We start from the raw sequence: 24,258 nt of genomic DNA, 5'->3' as shown, positions 1-24,258 counted from the left end.
AGGTAAAAGATATCTTCAAATCAATTGTACTAGCTAAATTCCACATGTTCTTCATGATTAAGGTCTACTTTTATTCGCATAACTATTTCAAAGTTCTGCACAAATCATTTTTCACTAACTTTCCAAAAGTAAGTGGTGCTCACTATTATATATTGTCATTATATATTGTATTGTTATTTGCTTAAATTGATCTGTACCAATGTTAAAATGTGGAAAAATCTTCAGGATATTACAAATGTATAATTTTACAGGATTGTTTCTAAGTGTAAACTTTTTTTTGATACGCCCTGTATAGAGAGTATACATGTACTTACCCAAATAAAACCTGATGTAACAGCTTAACAGATTTACCGAAAGCTTGCTGTTGCCAAGCCTGGATGGAGAACACAATGGGAAAAGGAAACAAGGAATATTATAGCAAGAAAATTAGTGTTGTGCTTGAAGGACTGCTGCCATTGTTGGCTAAATGTATCTTTTTACAGTGAACTTTTACTGTGTCAGCTTCAAAATACTGGAATGATTTGCCTCCATCAGTCTCCATCAATAGTAATTTTCAGAAAGGTATTAAAAATTTTATAAAAATCTCTTTTGTAGTTTTATAGTTTTCAAATAGCATTATATATTTCCTTTTAATTAATTAGTTTCATTTGTAAGCGATTTGGGCTATACGGGGAAAAAGCGCTGTATAAGTAATAAGTATTATTATTATTTTCTCGGAGACAATTAAAAATCCTGAAGGAGAATGCAAAATAAATACCAAACATCTGGAAAACAGTTTTTACTTGCAAAGCCCATTCAATGGCCAGTCAAATAAATCAACTTCTTCTCATTTTTCTCAGTTGCTTCTTTCAACTAGTAGACCGTGGGTTCAAATCTGAACCATGTCCTTCTGAACCATGTCCTTCAACAAAAATCACCCATTATGTGTATCACTTTACAAACAACTGGAACATATTCTCAGGTGCTAAGTCAGTTACGTGGGCATGGTAGGGCACAAGAAAGGGTTACCAAACGTGCGTAACAGACCTGCCAACCTCTGGCAATGAAAAATTGTATTCTGTGATAAAAAAAACTGTATTTTTCCCCAAAAAACTGTATTTCATAATAAAATGCGTGGCGCTCACGCGCTCATCGCGGTGCTCAAGCTGCATGCAAGCTAAAATGCGCACTGCTCTTGCAGATAAAAAAAACATTGATACATGTGTATATTTCACCCTGGTTTTAACAAAATGATTGAAAAAAAAGTTTCCTGAAATTAAATTGATCCAATAACCATATTTGGGTAAGTTTTATGAAATAGAAACATATAGAGATGATTTTTCTAAATAATTAAATTACATTTTTTTTGGGGTGGTCAAAATAGTATTTTTTAAAAGAAAAAACGTACTAAATACGCCAAAAAAAGTACTGGTTGGCAGCTCTGGCATAACCTTAGAACAGTTTCATGATACACCCGCATGGTGTTGTAAATGGGTACAAGTAATTCATTCCTTGAATCAGAGCTGCCAACCCAATTGGACCAAAAATCCTTTTATTTTCTCTGAAAATCCTACTTTCAAACCAAAAATTTTGGCTACATGTACGGCACTAGCAAAATTTACGCACAGAATCTAGCACACCAGTGGTAAAAATAACTAACTTTACAGTCTACATGCATGTGTGCCACCTGTATTAGCATCTTGTCCAAGTGTCCTAGCAATTACCGTTGACTTAGTCCGTTTTGATGCAAAGATTTTTGCTATTTTGCTATTGGGAAACACAACTACTACAAAGCACTCATACACGTAATCAAAACACAGTGTTTACACACTTAATACAGCACAAGTAACAAACAGTCTGAATTCAGAAAAATCAGTTTAGTGAGATAATACTGTCCTAATCTCTTGCAAAAATCCTACCAACTAGGATAAAAAATCCTTCTGGTTGGCAGCTCTTGGCTTATAAATATCGTTTAGTATCTTTAAGAGCTCTTCATCAAATGCAATTGAGCAAATTCATAAAATGTGGTAATTTCCTCCCACATAACACATTCATATCTGCATTAGATAGCGCAGTGAACATGCAACAATGGAAAGCTACTATCTGCACTTGCTCCAGTCAATATAAACAAATATACACAGCCTTGGGAGGCTCTAATCATCTTGTTTCAGTGTGGTGGAGGGTCATATTACATTCTTATCCTCTTCTAGTAGGTTCATATCTGCATAAGATAGCATAGATAAGCTACCATGAAGGAATATTATACATGCTTTGTAGCAGTCAATATCTTACACTATGATTCTCAGCTTCAAATGTCTTGGAAATTACATGTACTGCTGCTAACCAAGCAGTATAGCAGAAACTAGTGACTTGGCATATAGTTATACCCGCAAGAAGTGCTCTCCAGGCAAGATACAGTAGCTTTCTATGGGGAATCACTTATAATCATCCCCTTTAAGCAGTCTTTATTACTAGTAGTAGCTTTATTCAATTTAAGCCGGCAGTCAGCTACATGTTTCAATGAATGCACAAATAAAGGCTATATATATGTATGTATATATATATATATATATATAAAATCGCTAGAGGGTATTCATTCGTCTCGTAATCTACTAGGTCAACAAGGAAATTCGTGATCACTCTCGCAAAAAGTGTTCACTAGCTTTCTAGGAAATTTGTGATCACTCTCGCAAAAAAGTGTTCCACTAGCTTACAAGTTCACGAGCTTTCGAGTGCCGCTGCAACTCATTATCAAGTGACGAAAATTATCTGATACGGTAGTCTATTTATACCAATCCCCAGGACCGTACGCACTTACGCGGGAACAATAGGTGGGTACTGATCCGTTATGTGATTGGTCGGGCGAATATGCAAATAAGCCTGAGGTATATGCAAATACGCCGCCAGTCGGCAATATGCAAATAAGACAAAATTGGCGGGCTCGCTAGTTTCCCGTGGGTGGGGGTTGGCTAGCTGAGCGGTCCCTCGCTCGGTCGGGTCGGCGTGCATTGCCAGGTAAGGGGGTATTGTGCTGTCGGATGGTTCGCATCCAGAAATTGGGGATGTGGATCTGTTGAAGTTGTTAGGACAAAGACGTATACTAATAGCTTCCTTAATCCTGCGTGTATACCAATGTCTTTCTTTGGCAACGCAATGTACACCCTTCCCCAATTTCTGGATGCAAACCATCCGACAGCACAATACGCCCTTACCTGGCAGTGCACGCCGACCCGACCGAGCGAGGGACCGCTCAGCTAGTCAACCCCCACCCACGGGAAACTAGCGAGCCCGCCAATTTTGTCTTATTTGCATATTGCCGACTCGCGGCGTATTTGCATATACCTCCGGCTTATTTGCATATACACCCGACCAATCACATAACGGATCAGTGCCCACCTATTGTTCCCGCGTACGTGCGTACGGTCCTGGGGATTGGTATAAATAGACTACCGTATCAGATAACTTTCGTCACTTGATAAAGAGTAGCAGCGGCACTCGAAAGCTCGTGAACTTGTAAGCTAGTGAACACTTTTTGCGAGAGTGATCACAAATTTCCTAGAAAGCTAGTGAACACTTTTTGCTAGAGTTATCAAGAATTTCCTTGTTGACCATAGTAGATTGCGAGACTAATGAATACCCTCCAGCGATTATTTCATTCCGCAATAATGAACCTATTTAGCATATATATATATATATATTGCAATGTACATACTTTCAGTATGTTCATATCAGCATTAGATGAAGTAATTTTGAAAAAATATTCAGTCGATTCAATATCTATTAAAATTAATTATGATTACCACTCTAAAACATACACTTTCTCCTTAAACTAATCAGGCTGGGCCTATTGACAAGGCTATACCGGGGGAGGGGGGGGGGGAGATTTGCCCCCCCCCCCCACCTTACCCGAGAGTGAGCATGTGAGAGCCAACAAAGAAATATCATTCACACAGAAATACCCCCCTCAAAAAGAAAGAACAAAACATTTCTGACATGTATACTGTAAATGATGGTGACACGACAATCGCTCCAGGCTTTATTTCGTCTAAAGGCAACCGCACACCTTACGATTGGTCTGCGACCCGATATCAGAATAAAATGTAGTAGAATTTGATGCTAATATTGAGACTTGGAATATCTTACTGTGAAATGTTCTAAATCATCGTACGAATACCTATGTTCAAATCTGTGACTATGCTATCATCCTTCTTAGAATAAAAGCAAATTTAATATCTAGTCGTAATGACGTCATAGCAGTCGTATGATTGGCTACGATTTGAAACTAATTTGGCCTTTACTCTAAAATAAAGGCTTGTAATCTTTCAAAATGGTTATATTAGTATTCTTTCAATTAATTTTAGCCTCAAATAAAATGATATGTTCCATTCACTTTTTCAGAAAATTAGCAAAATGTGATTTGCTCCAAAATCGGATCGCGAACAGTCGTAAAATGTGCGGTAGCCTTAAGATATAGGGTTAGGGTTGCAATAGGGTTTTATGTTAGGTTTAGGGTTACATGTAGGTTTAGGATAGGGTATAGTGTTAAATCCCGGGTTGAAGTTGGCGATTCCATTAGCGTGTGGAATTCACAGCGGAGCAATTGTCGCCAGAGCAAATGTCATGGAACCGTAAACGATATTATGATTAGTGCTAATAGAGATTTGCAAACAAAGTTAAATTTGTTGATTGTATCTGCAATTGTTTTAACCTCTTTTCCGTAAAATACTATAAATTATGTTCACTTTGTCATAAACCCACGAATAATCAATAATTGCCAATAAACCAAAAGCATGGATTTCTGTTCATGACGACATAAAAACTAACCTTCAATTCTTCTGTGTTTATGGGACCGTTGTCATGGATACCAAACAACACGCTCATGTCTGCTTCATAAAACTTCAGACAATCCTCCACTGCAGACTGCTCCAGGCTTTGGATGAAGGAAGACCATCTACTGGGTATCTAAAAAAAATATAACAAGAGTGTTGCTAAGGCGATCACATAATATGCCCGCCTGTAACGCGGAAAATGGAATTATTGGTCAAGAAAGAGAAGTGGAAGGTGGCGACTTCACCTCTGACCTTCTGAGCTCATTATAAATAGAATTCCTGGGATCTATGCAAGTATCATACACACCATATCATATGAGCCGAGGTTAAGTTTATCTGAAGTTATCGCGTTAACAAGGACTTCAGAAGGATAAGATTAAAACATGTCACTGTAACCTTGACCTTTTGACCTCAAAATCAATATGGTTCCTGGGATCAATGATAGTATCACACACAACAAATTATATGAGCCTCGGTTAAATCAAACTGAAGTTATCGTGTTAACAAGGAAAAGTTAACTGACGGACAGACGAACACCGAGCGTGATACCTTAATAGTAATAAGACATGTACGTCCCGTCTAGGATGGGTGTATAAAAAGGGACGAAATGTGCATTACTGTGAATATCACTTTTGACACTGTCAAAATCACCCCCCCTTCCCTCTTGTGCCTCACTTTTAGTTCAAATTTACGACTTTAAAATTTTTACAGTAGGTAATGAAACATGCTACTCTCTCATACATGTCTACTGTCTAGAAAATGATTTCGCTCATGATAGACAACCTTTTCCGGCAAGTTAACGTCAAGGACCCCACTGGAAATGAGCTCTCGAGCTTTTGTGGGTTATCCCGTGCAAGCCTGTTTTTAATGATATTGTTTATATGCTTTTGTGACTTGGCAAATAAAATTGATGAGTCAATCAAAGCATGGGTTTCAATGGTGTCAGAATTATTTTTTGAGTGTTAACAGGTGTTTATTGTACATGAATAGAAACGAACCACAAGTTGCCACAATTTTTTTTTTTAATTGAGATTATATAAAATTACCTGAGAAAGTGAGCCCTCATTGGCAGCTGTCACCAGGACGTTAAGCAAAGATGCCATCTCTGGACCCCCTAGAAGTTTGCCTGTTATAAAGAGGAACAAAGAATTACCCCATTAATGCATTTATGGCAAGATTCCATCTCCAGACCCCCAAGTAGCTTGCCGGTTTTTGTACAAACAAAGAATAATCCCATTCAAATCCCATAATGCAAATGAAATGGGGGCGTGGTGGTCGAGTGGTTATGACTCTCGTCTTTCAATCTGAGGGACGTAGGTTCGATTTCCAGGCCATGGCGTGTTTTCTCACGGTGTGCTGCACTCAACCCAGCTGAGGTGAATGGGTACCTGGTAGGAATATATCTCTTGAAATGAAGTGTGCACAATGGCTGCTGTGCTTAAGCCAGGATAATTATGCTGCTGACTGTAGTGCTTAGAAAATTGCGATAACGTAAGTGTCAAGCAAGTGTGATTATTGATATTATTGGCTCAAAAGAATTAGTTAGAAATCTCCTCAAACTATGTAAGTTCCAAAACTAAACAATGATAATGGAGGAGGAGAAGGGGACGAGGAAAGAGTACAATGAGCTGAATAGACAGAAATATTATCAAACATGACAAACCATTTTTCTCTTTTGGCACAAGCCCAGCTTTAAGACCCATAATCAGCTGATCTCTCTCCTGTCTATAGTCAACTGTTAGGTCATCCTCTGTTGCCTACAACACACAGAAAGAATATAGGTTACACAGCACAGGAACAATGTGGCAGGATATAGAACAATGTTATCACCAGCTTTATAACCATTTGGGTGCCGATAATTCAACTTCATAAAAATTCTTTGCTTTGACAAATCTCGGAGAATCTCCTTAGAGAAGAGTGTTCTCCAGCTGACACTCTTAACATCCAGGAAACTGATAGGTGATCATTCCTTCCATTGAAATAAAAAAATCAAATAAAATATACCTTTGACAAATCTTGAGGAAACTCCTTCTAAGAGAAGAGTGTCCTACACTTGTTACTCATTTTAAGACATCCAGAAACTAATAGGTGATCATTCCATTCCATGAATTAAAAAAAAAATACATAAATAAACATGTCATACCTTTGACAAATCTTGGAGAATCTCCTTTTTTGTGGCAGGAAAGAAGAGAGTCCTGCAGTCGACACTCTGGAAGACATCTAAGAGACTTATTGGGTGATCGTCCCCTTCCCAAGCCATGGAATGCATCATATGATGCAACCATGTCTTAGGGTCTGAAGCGATGTCATCGGCATCCAGGGACTGGACGAAGTCCTGAACTACCTACAGGGGGAACAAGCAAAAGGGAAAAGCATAAGGGGTTCAAGCGATATCATCAGTTTCCACCCATAGAGCAGTTTCTGGAAGACCTACAGAAGTGTCCAGAGATTAAATAATATCCTCAACTACCTAGAGGAGGACAAGCAAATGAGAAATGTATACAGGACTGAAGCATCGCCATTATCAAAGTCTTGAATTCCCTACACGAACTACCTACAGGGAACAACTAAAAGGGAAAAGCATAAGGGTTTCAAGCGATATCATCAGTGTCCACCCATTGAGTAATTTCCGGAAGACCTACTGAAGTGTCCAAAAATTAAATACTATTATCAACTACCTAGAGGAGGACAAGCACATGGGAAATGTATACAGGACTGAAGCATTGCCATTATCAAAGTCTTGAATTCCCTACACGAAAAACAAACAAATTGGAAAGTATTAGGAACTGAAGTGATGTCATCGGCATCCAAGGATTGGACAAAGTTCTGGGACTGGTCTTACAAAGAGTTATAATTGATCCAATTAACTTCAACTACATGTACATGGAAATCCATCAATGTTTTCTTATTTATGCGCAATGTCCTTTGTAAACAAAAAAAAGCACACTGAATTTTCAAGAAAATGATGAATAAATGAATATACATCATATGTAAAAAAATATATACACTCCCCTCCAAAAGTTTGGGAACACCTGCATTCAGTGTGTGCTTTTTTTATACTTGGTAGACTTTATTGATATTGAGGCTCATAGCATAGTTGAATTTTTGTTTTAAAGTGAAGATTATACAGCAGTGTAAATTTTGTTATTGATTCAAACAAATTTATACTCTCTTAAATGGCTGGCTACCAGTCAAGATGGCATTCTTTCAAAATGCGAACTTCTTTTATTACATGCAGTTATTGCAGTTATTCAGAGCTTTTACACTAAAACATTTGCAACTTCATTCATTTTTCCTTTTCCTAGTCAGAAGTCAGACACACAAATAAAATTAAACAATACTCAGTGTTTCACTAATATGGAAAATTCGATGGAAAACTCGATGGGATTGAGATCTGTGGACTGGGGTGGCCAATCCATGATTTCCAGGACTTGCTTCTTTTCCTTTTTCTTCAAGTAGTCTTTGCATAGTCTTGACATGTGTTTTGGGTCATTGTCCTGCTGGAAAACGAATCCTCCAATCAGGCGTTTTCCTCAAGGGATGGCCTTCCGCTGTAGGATTGAATGATAGCCGTGCTGGTTGAGGATACCCTCTACTCTGTGCAAGCTGCCTACCTTTTCTGCGAATCGAATCCTTCTCCGATCAAGCGTTTCCCTGAAGGGATGGCCTTCCGCTGTAGGATTGAATGATAGCCGTGCTGGTTGAGGATACCCTCTACTCTGTGCAAGCTGCCTACCTTTCCTGCACCAAAGCAACCCCAAACCATGACATTGCCACCACCATGTTTCACAGTTGGCTTGATGCACTGGGGTAGCATCTTTTCTCCCTTTCGCCGTCTCACATAGGTACGTTGCTTGCTGCCAAACACCTCGAACTTTGATTCGTCAGACCAAAGAACCTTCTGCCACTGCTCCAAAGACCAGTCTTTATGCTTCCTAGCCCAATCAAGCCTTTTCTTCCGGTTTTTTTTCTTTCAGTGGTTTCCTTAAACCCACTCGGCCCATCAGCCCTGCTCCACAGAGACGTCTTCTAACAATTGAAGAACATACAGGCATCTCACGGGTTTTGTTGAGGTCAGCTGTAATTTGTGGGCAAGTCAGACAATGGTTGCGCAGACTGCTCACCCGAATGTATTTATCTTCAGCAGGAGATGTTGTTTTTGGCCTACCACTTCGTCTCCTGTTCCCATTAGACCCAGTGGCCTCTTCGCGTTTCAGGCTGTAGTGAACCGCATGGATACTGATCTTGAGTTTCCTGGCTATTTCTTGCATGGAGTAGCCTTCTTTCCTCAAAACTACAATTGACTGACGTGTTTCCAAAGAAAGGTGTCTTGTCTTAGCCATTTTAATTTTGTGACTGACTTTTGACTAAGAAAACTGAATAGGCAAAATGAGTGAAGGTGCACTGGAATAAGTGTAAAAAACTCTGAATAACTTTTGAATTCATGAATTTCAAATTGCACTGATGTCTACTCCACTTCCATGTATTTTCTTAAAAAAGGATTTGGCATTTGTCAAGTTCAGTTGTTTTCCAGTATAAAGATGCAGATTTCCATAAATAAACTGTCTTATGAACAATCTGAGCAACAAATTCTGAGGACATCTGCTGTAACATTCACCAAATAAAGGGAAAAATTTCAGAAAAGAACAACAAACAGAACAATGTTAAAAGAAGTTAGCATTTTTTAGAGAATGCCATCTTGACTGGTGGCCTGCCCTCTTTGGCAGCTGCACGTCCCTTAAGTGCTTTGAATTTGTTTGAATCAATGATAAAATGTACACTGGTGTATAGCCTTCACTTTAAAACAAAAATACAGCTGTACTATGAGGCTTAACCTCAGTAAAGTCTACCAAAGTTCGAAAAACACACACTGAAGGCAGGTGTTCCCAAACTTTTGGAGGGGAGTGTATGTATGTATTGAACAAATCAAGCATTTTAGATTTTGATATTGCTGGCTTTCCATAGTTGTGGTTAATCAAATCAATCAAAACTCTTTGTAAGACTGAGCCCTGATCTACCTAACAGGAAGAGCATAAGATTACTTAAATAAATATACAATTCCTCCCAAAATCAGAAAAGAAACTGTGGGGTCCTTCCTACAGCTAATTGCAAGAATCTAACTTGGTTCATGGCAATTCATGTATTGAATCTGCTTCTGCTAGCCAATATCAATCAATCTGTACCCGATGTAGCTAAAGTTATTTTCAACGTGTGCTTTGTTTACTGTCTGGTTCTACTAACATCATGCAATCACAGCTTACCCACAATAATGGAGGAAAACTAAGTAGATCGTGATTGAAGTCCTTGGCCCACTTTGCTCTTGACAGCTGAGACCTCAAAGCAAACAACTGAGTGAAAAGAGAAAAAAAAAATTAAAAAACAGAAGTATGTAATTGGCGGTTGGATGGATTCTCAATAATAATAGCAATAATAATAATAATAATAGTTACATTTATACAGCACTTAATACATTATGTTTCCAATCGCTTTACATTGCAATTATCATTACATGTCATCGGATCCTGGCATGCACATACACAACGTATGCACTTTCTCCACTCTCTGGGGAGCATTTCAACAAGAGTTCCAAGATTCAATGATATTCAGTCTGTCATTGCAAGATCTAAAATACATGAAACCTTGATAATGTATTATTCATACTATTTAATCCTAATATCCTATACATGAGTGAAGTTAGAACTGGATCTGTCAAACAGTTCTTTAAGTCAATTTGAAGATTGAGAAATTGAGAATTTTAGGTATATGATGAGCATTGTGACCTTTGACATTGACCTTGAAACCCCTACAACTCATCAAATCACTTTCACTCAAACAGTTTTTCTTCTCTGTTTAACTTTCTACTTTTTGTTTCATGAAGCATAATGTCAGTAATTTTGACTGACAAATTTGAAAAGGGCCAATCAGATGCCAGGATTTCAGTAGCTTATAACAGTGTATAATCAGTGAATATCATTTGCTTCATACAAATGTTGTTACCTGCGTTCTCCTTGCAAGAAGCTCCAAATAATCAAGATCAGCTTGATCAATGACTTTGACCGAGTTGTAGATCAAGTAGGAACTCAACAGAGCAGACACTGCAAATACCTTGGCATCGTAGGTCTCAGATACATTATTAGCAGCAAAACCTACAAGCAGAAAAGTACATCGTTATTTTCTATTTTAACTTGATTTACAGTATTGTAATGTCAGACTTTTTTTTTTGGGGGGGAGGGGTATTTTCGGCTAGCTGATCATTTTTGTAAATTCTCAGAAAGCAGTACATCCTACAGGCGGAAGAAAAGAAATTCATTTTCCATCTCAATAACTATAAGAATAATAATATTCGGATTTATATAGCGCACATCGGAATGACATCTCTATTAAAGCATTTTATTATTACCCCGATTATCGGATCATAACATGCCCGCACACAATGTACATGTATGAACAATGCTTTTTCTCCACTCCCCGAGGAGCATTCCAACAAGAGCTCCAAGACTCAATTGCTAGGCATACTACCAGGTACCCATTTAACACCTGGGTGGAGAGTGGCAATGCGTGGATTAACGCCTTGTTGAAGGATGCTAAGACACACGATCCTTTGACTATGAGTCTCGAGAAAGAACCGCTAAAGGTACGCTTCCAGAATTTTGCCAAGCAGGTGAAGGTATTCAGATAGAAAAAAATGAATATACCAAACGTTAGAATAACTTGAGCTAAGATGAATAATAACCCCACTTTCTTTACAAAGTTGCTTGTAAAGTGATTGACAACTCTACAAATACCCTGAAATGGTCCAAAAGCTAGTATTTAGTTGTGCAGTTTGATGTAAAGGCACAATGTCACATCCCAACTGATATGACTACATGTACATTAATTAGGATAGATATAAGCTCTTGCATCAAATCAAACTGTGGAAGAAACTGCCTTACAGCAATTGAGAAATATCCATTGTAATACAACTGGACATTGGTGTATTGTCTAATATTTTGGAGTAAAAAAAAAAAACACATATGGTCTGGACCCCGATGCATAAAAGTTACCATTATGGTAACTTTGCTATCCAATGGTATTTTCATGGAATCCTTGATTTTGATTGGCTACTGAGCATTGCTACCATGGTAGTTACCATTTGATGGCAAAGTTACTATAATAGTAACGTTTATGCAACGGGGCCCTGGCCTTCACAGAGCCATATGACGTATACACAAAAAAGCCTGTATGGGACTATAGATAAAAACATTTTGCAAGAGAGCTACAACTCTATCACTTGTTATATGAATATTGGGCAATTTAAAGAGCAATCTTTGTAGTATAATCTTGATATGATCAATATTCTATCCAAAATATCATGAAAAGAAGTGTTAACTCACAACAAGAATTTCATTTTTTCCCCCAACATTCATAATATATCTATAGAATATCTACATTAGCCTACCTTCTGTGTCAAGAAATATCACAGCAACATTCTCTCCGGAAGAAAGCGTCATCTGAGTTGGCTGATGCGGTTAAGTGTCATCATGGGAATAAGGGAGAAGTATAAAAACAGAAATTATTAGCCTTCAATTCTAATAATCAAGCCTAAGTTTAAAACCCTTGGAATGAGTAAAGTTCAATATTCTTTGAAGAATCTCAAATTCTTGATAATTTTATTATCAGCATATTTTTTTTTTTTTTTACTCTTTGTAAGACAGGGCCCTAGATTCATTATTTTCAGTCATACCTCACTTTGGCATAAACTTTTAAGGGACACCAATTTGGCTTATCAACATCATCTCAGCTGTTCATTAGAGCATTCCTTTTAAAAACAACACTATACAATATTCATAAGACATTCAATTTTAATTCATTGCCTATTGGTCGGCTAAGAGAGACTGTAACCAAACCTCTGTACCTTTCCCCACATCCATATGCCCATGGTTTCAGGTCTGAGAGAGGGTCCCACTCTGAACCCCAGCTGCGTCTGTTTGCCCATCAGCTGGTTGAGTAGAAAGGACTTGCCCGAATGATACTTTCCCACGACAGCTACCACTGCCACTGCCTGGTCCATCTTTAGAAGGTACTGCAGATTTGTATTATAAAATGGAAAAAATGTTATAAAAAGCTAAGTATTTATTGTTGCAGCAAGCAATAATTTCACAAGAAAGTCTTTGAAACCAGGGTTAATTGTTGCAATATCATCAGAGATCTAGATCTGGCTATGAATTTCAAATTCTGCGATATCATGAAATCTTCAGGCTAACATAATGTACTGAAAATCGCCTACACAGATAAAAGCATGTGGGACAGTGTATCTTTATTGCTTGGAAAATGACCTGACTCTTGGCTGGAATACCATGCCTATCTTGCCAACTTCTCAGCAATCAAACATTTTCTTCCAAAGTCATTTGGATTCTGCTCATAGTCACTTTCGATTGTTTGAACTACATGTACAACTGAGACACGTCTTAATAGTTGCTATCTTTGCTTGCAGAACACTTCTACAAGGAATCAATAAATAATGGATTTTTTTTTCACTATTGGAAATAAAAAACAACAACAACAATCTTGCCAGCCTTATCATAAAAATGCAATAAAATTAAGAGTACTGAACAAAAAAATGACTTGGGGACACAGCAAGTTTGATGGAAATGACTAGAATCTTTAGAGATCAAAATACAGATCATTTACAAAAGTAATTCAGAAGGTACTAATATTATCTTGGACTTAGGGACACATTTATTTGGATATGCATCTTTACTAAATCTTTAAGAGAACATAATACAGATCCCAGTTTTATCTAATTCATGATTAGACCTTGTTACAGAGTGCAAGTCAACAAAGTAAATTGTGATCAATGCGGAGAGAGGAAATCTATCAAAAAGAATTTGACAGGAAACCAATACTCCCTTCAGGATGAGAACAATCGGTGACTATCGGAAAAGTTTCTCCTTTTATGATTACAACTTGGTTCATAAGAATGTTGCTGACACTGATAATGATAATGGTGGTGATGACAATGGTGGTGATGATGGTGCTGAATGATGACTATTGTAGTTACAATAAAATCATGATGATAACGACAATGGTTTGGTGAGAATGATAATGATAGATGATGAGTGATAACGATGATCATAATGATTACTATGTTGAAGATGATAACAGTAGATGATTGTTATCCTTTTATGACAATGGTGGTAATAAGACTGTTGCCGACGGAGATGATGATGGTGGTAAACGATGTTGATGATGACTATTATGGTAGCGATGTAATAGTGAGAAAGATGATGATGATGATGATAAGGATGGTGGCTATTCTGAAGATGATACAGAGATGATGATGATGATGGTGGTGGTTGTGGTGATGACAATGGTGAACATGATGGTGGTGAGTGATGTTGATGATGACTATTATGGTATCCATTTAATGGTGAGAATGATGATGATGATGATGAAAGATTCATGTCATAAACTGAAATGAGAGAGTTCTCAGCCTGCTCTTACCTGAATATTATCTTGAACCAACTCAAGCTTTTTATGGGTGACATCTGGTCTGACCAGTTGAAGAGGTCTCTCTGGCATGTCTCGAGTGGTTTGATTTATAGTCTGTCTCCCTCTCTCAGAATTCTGTAGAAATTCTTCATCTTGTGTTGAGGGTTGAAGAGTTTGTTTTACATCATGAACTGATTGCACTTCTCCACTTGCTCCTACGTGTAGGAAAAGATTCCGGAATATAAAAAAAAAATCTGAAGCTCTACTTTACAGACAAAAATCCAGTTGTGGTGACCATCATAAAACATATTCCTTCAGAATCATAAAAAGGCCAAGTTCTTCATATACCATAATATATCATTCTGATTTAAAAATTAGTAAATGAGCAAGATATTTTGTAATATCAGAGAATAATTTTCCTGGTATCGCATCGCAATTTGCTCCACATTTTGTATAGCATATTTTTACATAGGACTGTACATTACTTTTTAGTTGAGATCTTTTCTCTTATGACCAGAAATGCTATTCAAATTTGTAAAGCAAACTTATTCCCTGAATATAAAGGTATCCCCTCTATGATATGTATTGCTCCCACATATTCATCTAGGTAGGTTATTTACTTTTAGGAAATAAATTCATTCATATTGCACAAAAATGTCACTCAAGAGACATTACACTTCCTAAAATGTCACATTGAATCATTCAAACACTCCTTTCATCATCAATCCATCTCATTATGGAATAGGCCTACCCTTCAACCTGAACTTCAAAACATAAACTTCCTTTCAATTTAAAGAAATATTTAAAAGACAATATTTAAAAGTGCAGCTACAGTTCAATTTTCAATGATTAAATATAACAGGTCAAGTTCAAGAATAATGTTCTAGGTGTATATTCTTTCATTTCTATTAAATGTTGTATCAGTTATCTCTGACTTCAATTAAAATGTTCTATATACATTCTAATGACATAACTTTGTTATCAATTTTTCTATTTTGAACTGCAAGATATTGTTTTTAATATTCAGGAACCCAAGAACAACCTTTGTTGATTTGGCATCCTGTTGAAAGATTGTTAACGGATTTAAATAAAAACACTCACCCACATAGTACTTCATTGCACTTGGCTATTTTTGTTGTTACGATATTCAGCTAATTTTCACATTTTAACCATAAAGCAAGGCAATAAATAAGAACTAAATGTATGATCATAAATCATTCCAGATCCTGTCTAAATGCACCACTTTCTATCTTCATCCATATCCTCTCTACATCCTTCTTACTTCCTCTCTTCTTTTTTTAATAACAGTTAGAATAAAAAGAAAACAAATATAAGAAGAAGAAATTTAAGATCAGGTAACGTTGAAGTCTAACAAAGTAACCAAATTTTTTTTTTCGTCTCCTTTCCTAATCCTGAAGTTAGGCCTACATGTATTTTTTTTGGATGGTGATGTATCTAAAGGTCATGGGTGGTATTCTGAGATCCATTTTATCTCAGATAAAATAAAATATTTCATCTCCGTTAAAATAAGTGAGATAAAATACCCTTAAATTCTCTCCGAATAGGTATTCTGAGAACAATTTTATCTTAATTTTATCTCTGTAAGACACACCTATTTTTTAATCAATATCCAATTAGAAACCACTTTATAGCTCTCTGATAATCACTCAACCAATGGAAATCCATTTCGCCAGGTGTGGCAAAGGAGTGAGATTGCCTCAATTTATTGACTTCAAATACGCTTGCGCATCTTTACAGAGATTTCTTTTAAAAAAAAATGACAATACTGTTATCTTTTTTTCGAAGTCTATATCGCATATTTTCAAAGACAATATTAGTCAAGAAAAGTCTTGAAATACTTCCTGATTGTACAGGAATAACGTTTTTTCTTCATTTTTTGGTCAAAATTTGGAATTACTTCACCAAGAAATATTGATGAAATCAACGTCGCAGAGATAAAATAGCCCCTACCCTCTTTAAAGTTTCTTTTATTTTTTTCTTCAAAGTAACATGGGCTCAAGCACATCATTCGCGTTGCAATGGTAAAATACGAGATTGTTAAGAGTCTACGCAGGCACTGCTCTGTCGCATATCATCTATAGATACGCAAGATAAAATTTTTAATTTTGTCAGAGATAAAATGTCATCTCAGTCAGAATACCAATTTCATTTTAATAAGAGATAAAATAATATATTTTAAACTAAAGATAAAACGACCTCAGAATACCACCCCAGACGTAATAATCATATCTGAATGATAAACGTCTATACAAACCATGGACCTACCACAACAAGACAAGAGGTACACAGATCAAAGCTAGCTTAGATCTAGATTATCTACTCTTCTTCCATCACATACTAGTCTCCCTCTTTCACGCCGGACCTCCCCGGCCCCGCCTGCGCCTTGCCCTGGATCTTGGAGCAGCCGACGCGACGGAGCCGGGTGACGGACGAATTGCCAGGTAAAACTAAAGGCAGGATCAGAGTATTCCCGAGTTTAAATTAATTTCATTAACTTCCATTGATTTCCCCAAGTAAACATTAGAAGACGTTTAGATGCTACACATAGCTGTCGGAATTACAAACATACCTCTTTTAACACAGACGTAAAAGATGATCAAATATGCAGCTTTTAAAAACATTTTTACTGTGTTAAGACTTCAGAAGTTCAGCCAGGTTTCCCGATGTGCCCGATTACGCAATAGCGCGCCTGACCGACCGGATACGCGTCGGTTATCACGCATTGAGCGGCAATTGATATCCGGATTAATCCGGAGGATGATAGAAGGAAAATAATAAAATTGATTGTTTTTATTTCTGCAATCGATGCATCATATATAAGCTTACAAGATAATATGTACAAATGTGATATATTATACAGATATTGCCTACCTAGAGTTTGAATATAACATTTCCTCTCCCTGATGGAGTTATATTTTTCCCAAGGGAATTATCCCGAGGGAAAAATATAGCTTCGGAGGGGAGTTGAAATGTTATTTATTAAAACGATACACCAGGCAATATCTGTTATATTATATAGTCTATGTGGATTCGCCATCAGAAATTGCATTCATCATCTGGCTCAAACCCGAAATTATTGCTACAGCTCTAATCCATCTACGTCATAATAGATTTTTTTCTGAAAATACATCAAGCGCGTACTTCATGCAATCGACGCGTTAACATTAGCGCGTACATCAAATAAACTACCTTGTTACGCAACTTGTATGCAGCGAGTGACGTCACCTTAGTGAATATAACGCCGCAATTGACAATACAACGCAGTATATTCCCTGAGGTGACGTCAAAACCTAGAATATAACAAATGCGATCCTCGCAGTTATGATCACGTGATGGTGTATTGACCTATCACTGATTCGAATCTACATAACCTATGTAATATAACAAATTAATTATATTGTTGTAGTATAGGCATTGGATCAATGATATATAAAAAAAATGTATTAGATTCTAAATTCTCTGTTAAAATGATTTAAACAACGCTGACTATGCACGAATCGCACAGTAGTTGTTTAAACACTTTAAACAAGTGTTTAAATCTTTAACAACAAAGTATAAATTCAAATATTTAATTATCAGTAATTTAAGCATAGCAGTTTAAGATTTTAAACACTTCTTTAAACTGTTTAAACAACTACTGTGCGATTCACACAGTAAACAGGGTTGTTTAAATTATTTTTTTTAACAGCTAGTGCTCATTAAACAAAATTATGATAATTCAAAAGAATGCAGGAGACCACTATCGTGAGCGATAAGGCTTCATAATGATGGCGGCCTCATATAGTTCTCTAAGGGATGGTACGGGCTAAAATATTTATATCTAAATAAATAAAGTAAGGTTCACGGCAGAGCAAAATGCTGACAATTTCATCAAAATTGGATAACAAATAACGAAGTTATTGAATTCTAAAGTTTATCAATATTTTGTAGAAACAGTTATATGCACATCGTCATGAATATTCATTAGGTGGGCTGATGATATCACATCCCCCACTTTCCTTTTTCTTATATTATTACATGAAATCATAATTGTTTCATTTTTTCATACATGTGTATCCTATTATGATGATATAAGTTGCGGCAATAAATATGTAATGCACTTAATCAGTTGTCAATCCAATTGTTTAGTTCTTGGTAGAAAATTTTTGAACAAACCTGATTTCATATAATAAAATATAAAAGAACAAGTGGGGATATTACATCATCAGCCCACCTAATGAATATTCCTGAAGACATGCCTAGCCGGAACTGTTTCACCGGAATAATGCAAATCTTTAAAATTCAATAACTTCGTTATTTGCCCGGGGGCCAGTCAAATAATTGCTGTACACACGCGTGGCCAAAAAAACGCGTTTAAAGGGGTGTTTTTTCAGTTATGGACGCGGTCCGCGCGTGGACTCGTAAAGGGTATCAAAAACACAGATTTTAAGAAAAAGGTTGATTTTGAAAGACTGGTCAATGTTCAATCGCGGGGTCAAACGTATTTAGGGTATATTTTTTCCCCAAAGCTTTTTTAAAGACTATATAGCCAAACGTGTTTAGGGTATTTTTTTTCCCCCAGCTTTTTCCCCGAGGTCATATTTTTTAAGGGGGGTATTTTTGCACACAGAGAAAAACTCGTTTGGGGGTGTTTGGAAATTGCTTGGTCACGCGTGTGTACAGCAACTTATTTGACTGCCCCGGCCCCCGGGGTTATTTGTTATCCAATTTTGATCAAATTTTCAGCATTTTGCTCTGTGAATTATTGAAATTTAAATGTATCCAGCCTGGACCATCCCTTTCAGTGGGTGCAGTGAGGTTCAGGTTCAGGGGCCCGTTGCAGAAAAAGTTGCGATCAAAATCGGATGTCACAAGACTTTTTAAAGTTTCACTTATATTTCACAAAACATGCATGGCTCAGTGACGTGCAAATGAGAAAGTCGATGATGTCCCACACTCATTATTTCTTTTCTTTTTTATTATATATTTCAGTTTTTACAGATTTGACAGTAATTAACTTGACTGAACCATAAACATTAACACAATGCTAATTTCACATTTTCAGGGAGGAATAACACTTTTCTGTCACATCATACAATGAGGAGAAAATTCGAATATTTCTTATTTCATATAATAAAATACAGAAGAAATAGTGAGTGGGTGACGTCAGGGAGGCGGGGCGAGGTTAAGTGGGGGGAGGCACAGGGGAAAAGGGCACCTATAGTTTCGAAAAGGGCATTATCTTAAAGAACAAAGAAAAAAAAGAAGACGTATCTACAGTAATGTAATGAGCCAAAAATTTTGAGGGGGCTAGTATATATGTTGTATCACGTTAAATTTATGAGCTGCGAGCGAGCGAAGCGACCGAGCAAAAATTTTGACATTTTTCAAACGAAACTCCAATTTTGTGATAGATTTCAACATAATATTAAGAAAATGATATCATATTTTACCCCCTCCTTTTTTCTTGGTCGTGAAAATTTTTTTTTGGCTGAAGAGCCCCCCAATCTGTACGCCACTGCTTATCTCCCCACTTACATGACTCATGAATAAAGCACGTATGATTTTTCCTTCATAAGTAACATCTAACATGTCTAAAATGAGAATATAGTTTTTTTGTTTCAAAGAGCACACGTGAACACATAAAACGGGGCACAGAACAAGTTCGCGAGGGGCACTTTTTTTGGGTATAAAGGGGCACTGATATGAGAAAGGGCACCTATAATAGGGCAAAGGGGCACTTGCTAACTGCATAAAACGGGTATGAAAGGGGCACAGAACACGTTCGTGAGGGGCAGTTTTCTTGGGTAAAAAGGGGCATTGATTCGAGAAGGGGCACTTAGAAGGCAAAGGGCACTTGCTAACTGCATAAAACGGGTATGAGAACATGTCGTGAGGGGCATGATATACTAAAGACAGATACTGAGCCTGTGCACGGCGCATGTGTCGCCCCCCCCCAAGTAGTTAAAGGTTGAAATGTTATTATTACCTCATATTGATTAGCCATTTGAAATTTTAATAGAAATGCAATAATAATAATTAAATTCAATTCATTTATATGACATCCTTTAAAAACATACAAACATATATACAAGTATAATATGATACAACACAAAGGAGTAAAATAATATAAATCACAGTATAAGCAATAAAAAATGGTAGAAATATATAAGAAATGAAAAGAAAATAATAATAATAATAATAATAATGATGATAATAATAAAATATAAAATGAAATGAAAATAAAAAATGAATAATCAAACAAACAAACAAATACATAATTAAATAAATAAATTGATAAATGAATAAATAAATAAATAAATAAATAAATAAATAAATAAATAAATAAATAAATAAATAAATAAATAAATAAATAAATAAATAAATAAATAAATAGATGAATAAATAAATGAATAAATGAATAAATGAATAAATAAATAAATGGAATAAGGGAGACACACATACGTGACATAGATATATTTCATTGACTGGTAGTCCTTACCATGTAGTACAGTAACTTTTCACTTTTTTAGGCCTTCATGTTTACTGAAAAAGGGAATACAGCCCCCCTCGACCCCACGTAACATGTACACCCCCCAAAAAATTACCTCATCACTTATACTCTGGCTATAAGACGTACTCTCAGTCCTCAAGTCATGGGTAATAATATGGCAAAGAAAACAAAAAACACACTTATTAATAATTACAAAAGCATCGTCAATGTCAACAAATTAAATTAAAAGGTAATGGGATAAAAAAGAAAACTACCATCTCAATTCGCTAATTAATCAATTATATTTATTGATTAATTAAAACACCACAAACAAGAGCTGGTTCATTGATAGGAAACCTGCCATTGTGAAGAGAACAATCGGATCGATGCAGCTTGCGCAGAGCGAGGTACCGTCTGCATGTACCTTAAAGGTCAAGTCCATCCCAGACAAATGTTGATTTGAATAAATAGAGAAAAATCAAACCAGCATAACGCTGAAAATTTCATCAAAATCAGATGTAAAATAAGAAAGTTATGGCATTTTAAAGTTTTGCTTATTTTTCACAAAACAGTGATATGCACAACTCAGTGTCATGCGAATGAGTCAATCGATGATGTCCATCACTCACTATTTCTTTTGTTTTTATTGTTTAAATTGAACAATATTTAATTTTTTACAAAGTTGACAATAAGGACCAAGCTGACCGAACCATATAGTATTGAACAATGCTAATTCCACACGTTCAGGAAGGAATTAATCGTTTCACTTGAAAATGAGGAGAAAATTAGAATATTTCATATTTTATATAATAAAATACAAAAGAAATAGTGAATAGATGACGTCATCGGTCTCCTGATTTGCATACCGACCAGGATGTGCATATAACTGTTTTGTAAAATTAAGCGAAAATTTCAAATGTCATAACTTCCTCAGTTTACATCTGATTTTGATGAAATTTTCAGTGTTATGCTTTTTGAATTTTTCTCTTCAAATCAACTTTTTGTTGGGGTGGACTTGTCCTTTAATTCTGTAATTACCTAAACAAAATTGTATACACAATACCTTATTCCTCTCTGTTGTCATTGGGAGTTTTCGCAACACTTCGCAGACGCTTTCTGGAACGTTGAAAATCTATTATCAAAAGACCTTCATGACAAAGTAGCCTTTGTCGGAAATCGTTGCATCAAAACATAGTCGCCCCGGCGCGCCTGGACAAAACATATTTGCAATTTTTTCGTCAGCTCCAAACCCCAGGGGCTAGTTGCAGAAAGAGTTGCAATCAATCGCAACTCTAAAAATCATGCGCAACTTGATTTTCAACCAATCAACATGATCAACAGCGCGCATTTGGGACTTGCGATTGGTTTTTTGACTTGCGTTTAAACGCAACTCTTTCTGCAACGGACCCCAGGACGATCTACTTCATCCCTGTACACAAATTTTCGACAAAGGCCTCTCAGGTGCTCATTATGATTTCAAGCCTTCCCCGTTGCAATTGCGAAAACTCGTTATTGCCTTGCCTTGTGAAAGTAAGGATAGAAATAACACCAGTGGCGAATGGAGGGGGCATACCCCATTTGAGAATCATACACTTATTTGTATTGGAAAATGTAGGGCATATGCATTCTTTTTTTTTTGGGGGGGGGGGTGGGGGGCTTGATTTGTTCGTGATATAAACCATCTTCATTTCGGGAGTCAAGACTTTTTCTTTGCATATGGCTAACATTTGTTTCTGAAAGAAAATGCCTTTGCCCTTGAAATATTGCCTTTTACACAGGGACGAGGCAATAGGAATCCCATGTTCTACCTTCAAAGACCTTCAAAGAAATTAAAATTGATCATTTATTGCATCCAAATTATGAAATATTATTTTGATTCATCCCTGATTTAGATAAAGAAATAATTAGAATGTGTGTGTAGGTGAATTCGATCGAATCGAACTAAATAATCAAAAAATTGAACGAGGGTGCACTGGGCTAGTGTAGGGCCTATACCTTAGAATGATGAAAAGAACAGATTTAGGCTCATTGAATAGAGATTTGTAAATTTGATTACATCAAGTGTGCCCGAAGCTTCCTCATATTTAAAGTAAAAATGTTCCACTAAAACTTGAAGTGTTCCGGAAAAAGTGTTGGGTCGATTAAACAAGGATTAAACATGTCGGCACAATAGTTCGTTGGAAAGTATTAGGTCTTATACTGTATAGGCCTATCAAATCTAAATGATGCTTTTGATGACAGTATATGGCTGTTACAGGGGTATTTTATTTTTTTGCATAAGCCAACAGCGATTTCGCAATAAGTTGGGGGCAAAAATGCCAACTTTGTCATCAAATTTTCAAAAATTATTTTAAAGGACCCCCAAAGGGAGGAAATTAAATAAAACAAAGGTCATTATTTCATCCATCCCCAAATTTTACACCCTATTTTTATTAATGTCTTTGCAAAAATAGTAATAATAATAAAACACACACACTAACCCTCACCCACCCTTACTTGTAATAGGTGCCACCCTCACACACACAACCATATTCCTACTCGGGGTGGGGGCGGGGAGGGAGGAGGGAAGGGGGGGGGGCTGGATCTGTCACTGGTATTAATACCCTCCGTGACACAATGCGGAAGGCATGCAGTGTACGCCTGCGCATTACGTCGCCGAATGGCTGAAGAGGCGCCACGGCGTTTATATCATTCATCATCGAGGTTATACTTTGAGCGTTAAACTTTGCAATTTGAACGTCAATTCTGACAGCATGTTGTGAAGAATATTTTGCGACCACTTGTTGTGACCTGGAAGGAAAAGTATTGGATTGGAAGACAAAAATTTGTGATTACTTTAAAAAGTAAAACAGGAGGCTAAAGGTGCAATAAAATTCTATTAATTCTGATATAGCCAGATCCATGACCTGCTAATTTCGGTGAGTGTGTGATATTTTTTCCTGAATCGTACAGTGCAACAAAAAAGAAATATGAATTCATTTTGAACATTAAGTCTATATTTTTATCGATGACACGAAAATAGCCCTTCTTTTTTTCTTGTCTTGCATGTCTTGTGCCTCATGGACCTTTTGTCAGAAGCGTATCCCGCCACAAGCTATTGTTTATAGGGAATTACTCCTTCTGTTCACAAGTCTGTTATATATTTTTTATCTGTTAAAAATGATTCTGTTTAAATAATTATATTGAAAATGTGATATTTGAAAATGGAAGAACATAAATGATTATTTTAATGAATGAATAAATATCAAAATATGTGATACCAGTATAGGCCAACGGCACAGCATTTCTTTTGGTAACACAACTATATAAATACATTTTGACAATAAATCAAAAATATATATGATTGAACATAAAATCACTTGCAGAAGATGGATTTTCATTGTAAGCAAAATGGCTTAAAAATATGACAAACATATATTAGATTTATATAGGGTCTATATAATCATAATGAATGAGTAAAATTGATGACTGCATATTGTCAAAATA

At 36.4% G+C, this 24,258-nt stretch overlaps 2 protein-coding genes across 2 annotated transcripts in view; one reads left to right on the top strand and one right to left on the bottom strand.

Moving 5' to 3' along the window:
* Nucleotides 1–16,987, bottom strand: part of LOC129277701 (guanylate-binding protein 2-like) — a 33,691-nt gene extending 16,704 nt beyond the window's left edge. Inside the window, exons 1-11 of the mRNA XM_064110421.1 lie at nucleotides 16,870–16,987; nucleotides 14,292–14,494; nucleotides 12,703–12,870; nucleotides 12,247–12,307; nucleotides 10,806–10,954; nucleotides 10,070–10,156; nucleotides 6,952–7,152; nucleotides 6,472–6,565; nucleotides 5,855–5,934; nucleotides 4,804–4,941; nucleotides 315–373 (exon numbers count right to left, since the gene is read on the bottom strand). Of these exons, the coding sequence (XP_063966491.1) occupies nucleotides 315–373; nucleotides 4,804–4,941; nucleotides 5,855–5,934; nucleotides 6,472–6,565; nucleotides 6,952–7,152; nucleotides 10,070–10,156; nucleotides 10,806–10,954; nucleotides 12,247–12,307; nucleotides 12,703–12,870; nucleotides 14,292–14,494; nucleotides 16,870–16,921 (1,292 nt within the window). The 5' untranslated portion in view covers nucleotides 16,922–16,987. The remainder of the gene's footprint in view (nucleotides 1–314; nucleotides 374–4,803; nucleotides 4,942–5,854; nucleotides 5,935–6,471; nucleotides 6,566–6,951; nucleotides 7,153–10,069; nucleotides 10,157–10,805; nucleotides 10,955–12,246; nucleotides 12,308–12,702; nucleotides 12,871–14,291; nucleotides 14,495–16,869) is intronic.
* A 6,434-nt stretch (nucleotides 16,988–23,421) lies between these two features.
* LOC129277210 (gamma-aminobutyric acid type B receptor subunit 2-like) overlaps nucleotides 23,422–24,258 on the top strand; it is a 33,687-nt gene continuing 32,850 nt past the window's right edge. The window contains exon 1 of the mRNA XM_064110678.1: nucleotides 23,422–23,690. The gene's annotated coding sequence lies outside the window, so the exon portion shown is untranslated. The remainder of the gene's footprint in view (nucleotides 23,691–24,258) is intronic.

Source organism: Lytechinus pictus, chromosome 15 (assembly GCF_037042905.1).
Source record: "Lytechinus pictus isolate F3 Inbred chromosome 15, Lp3.0, whole genome shotgun sequence".
NCBI classification, from domain to species: Eukaryota; Metazoa; Echinodermata; class Echinoidea; order Temnopleuroida; family Toxopneustidae; genus Lytechinus; species Lytechinus pictus.
This window is presented reverse-complemented; position numbering and strand designations above follow the sequence as displayed.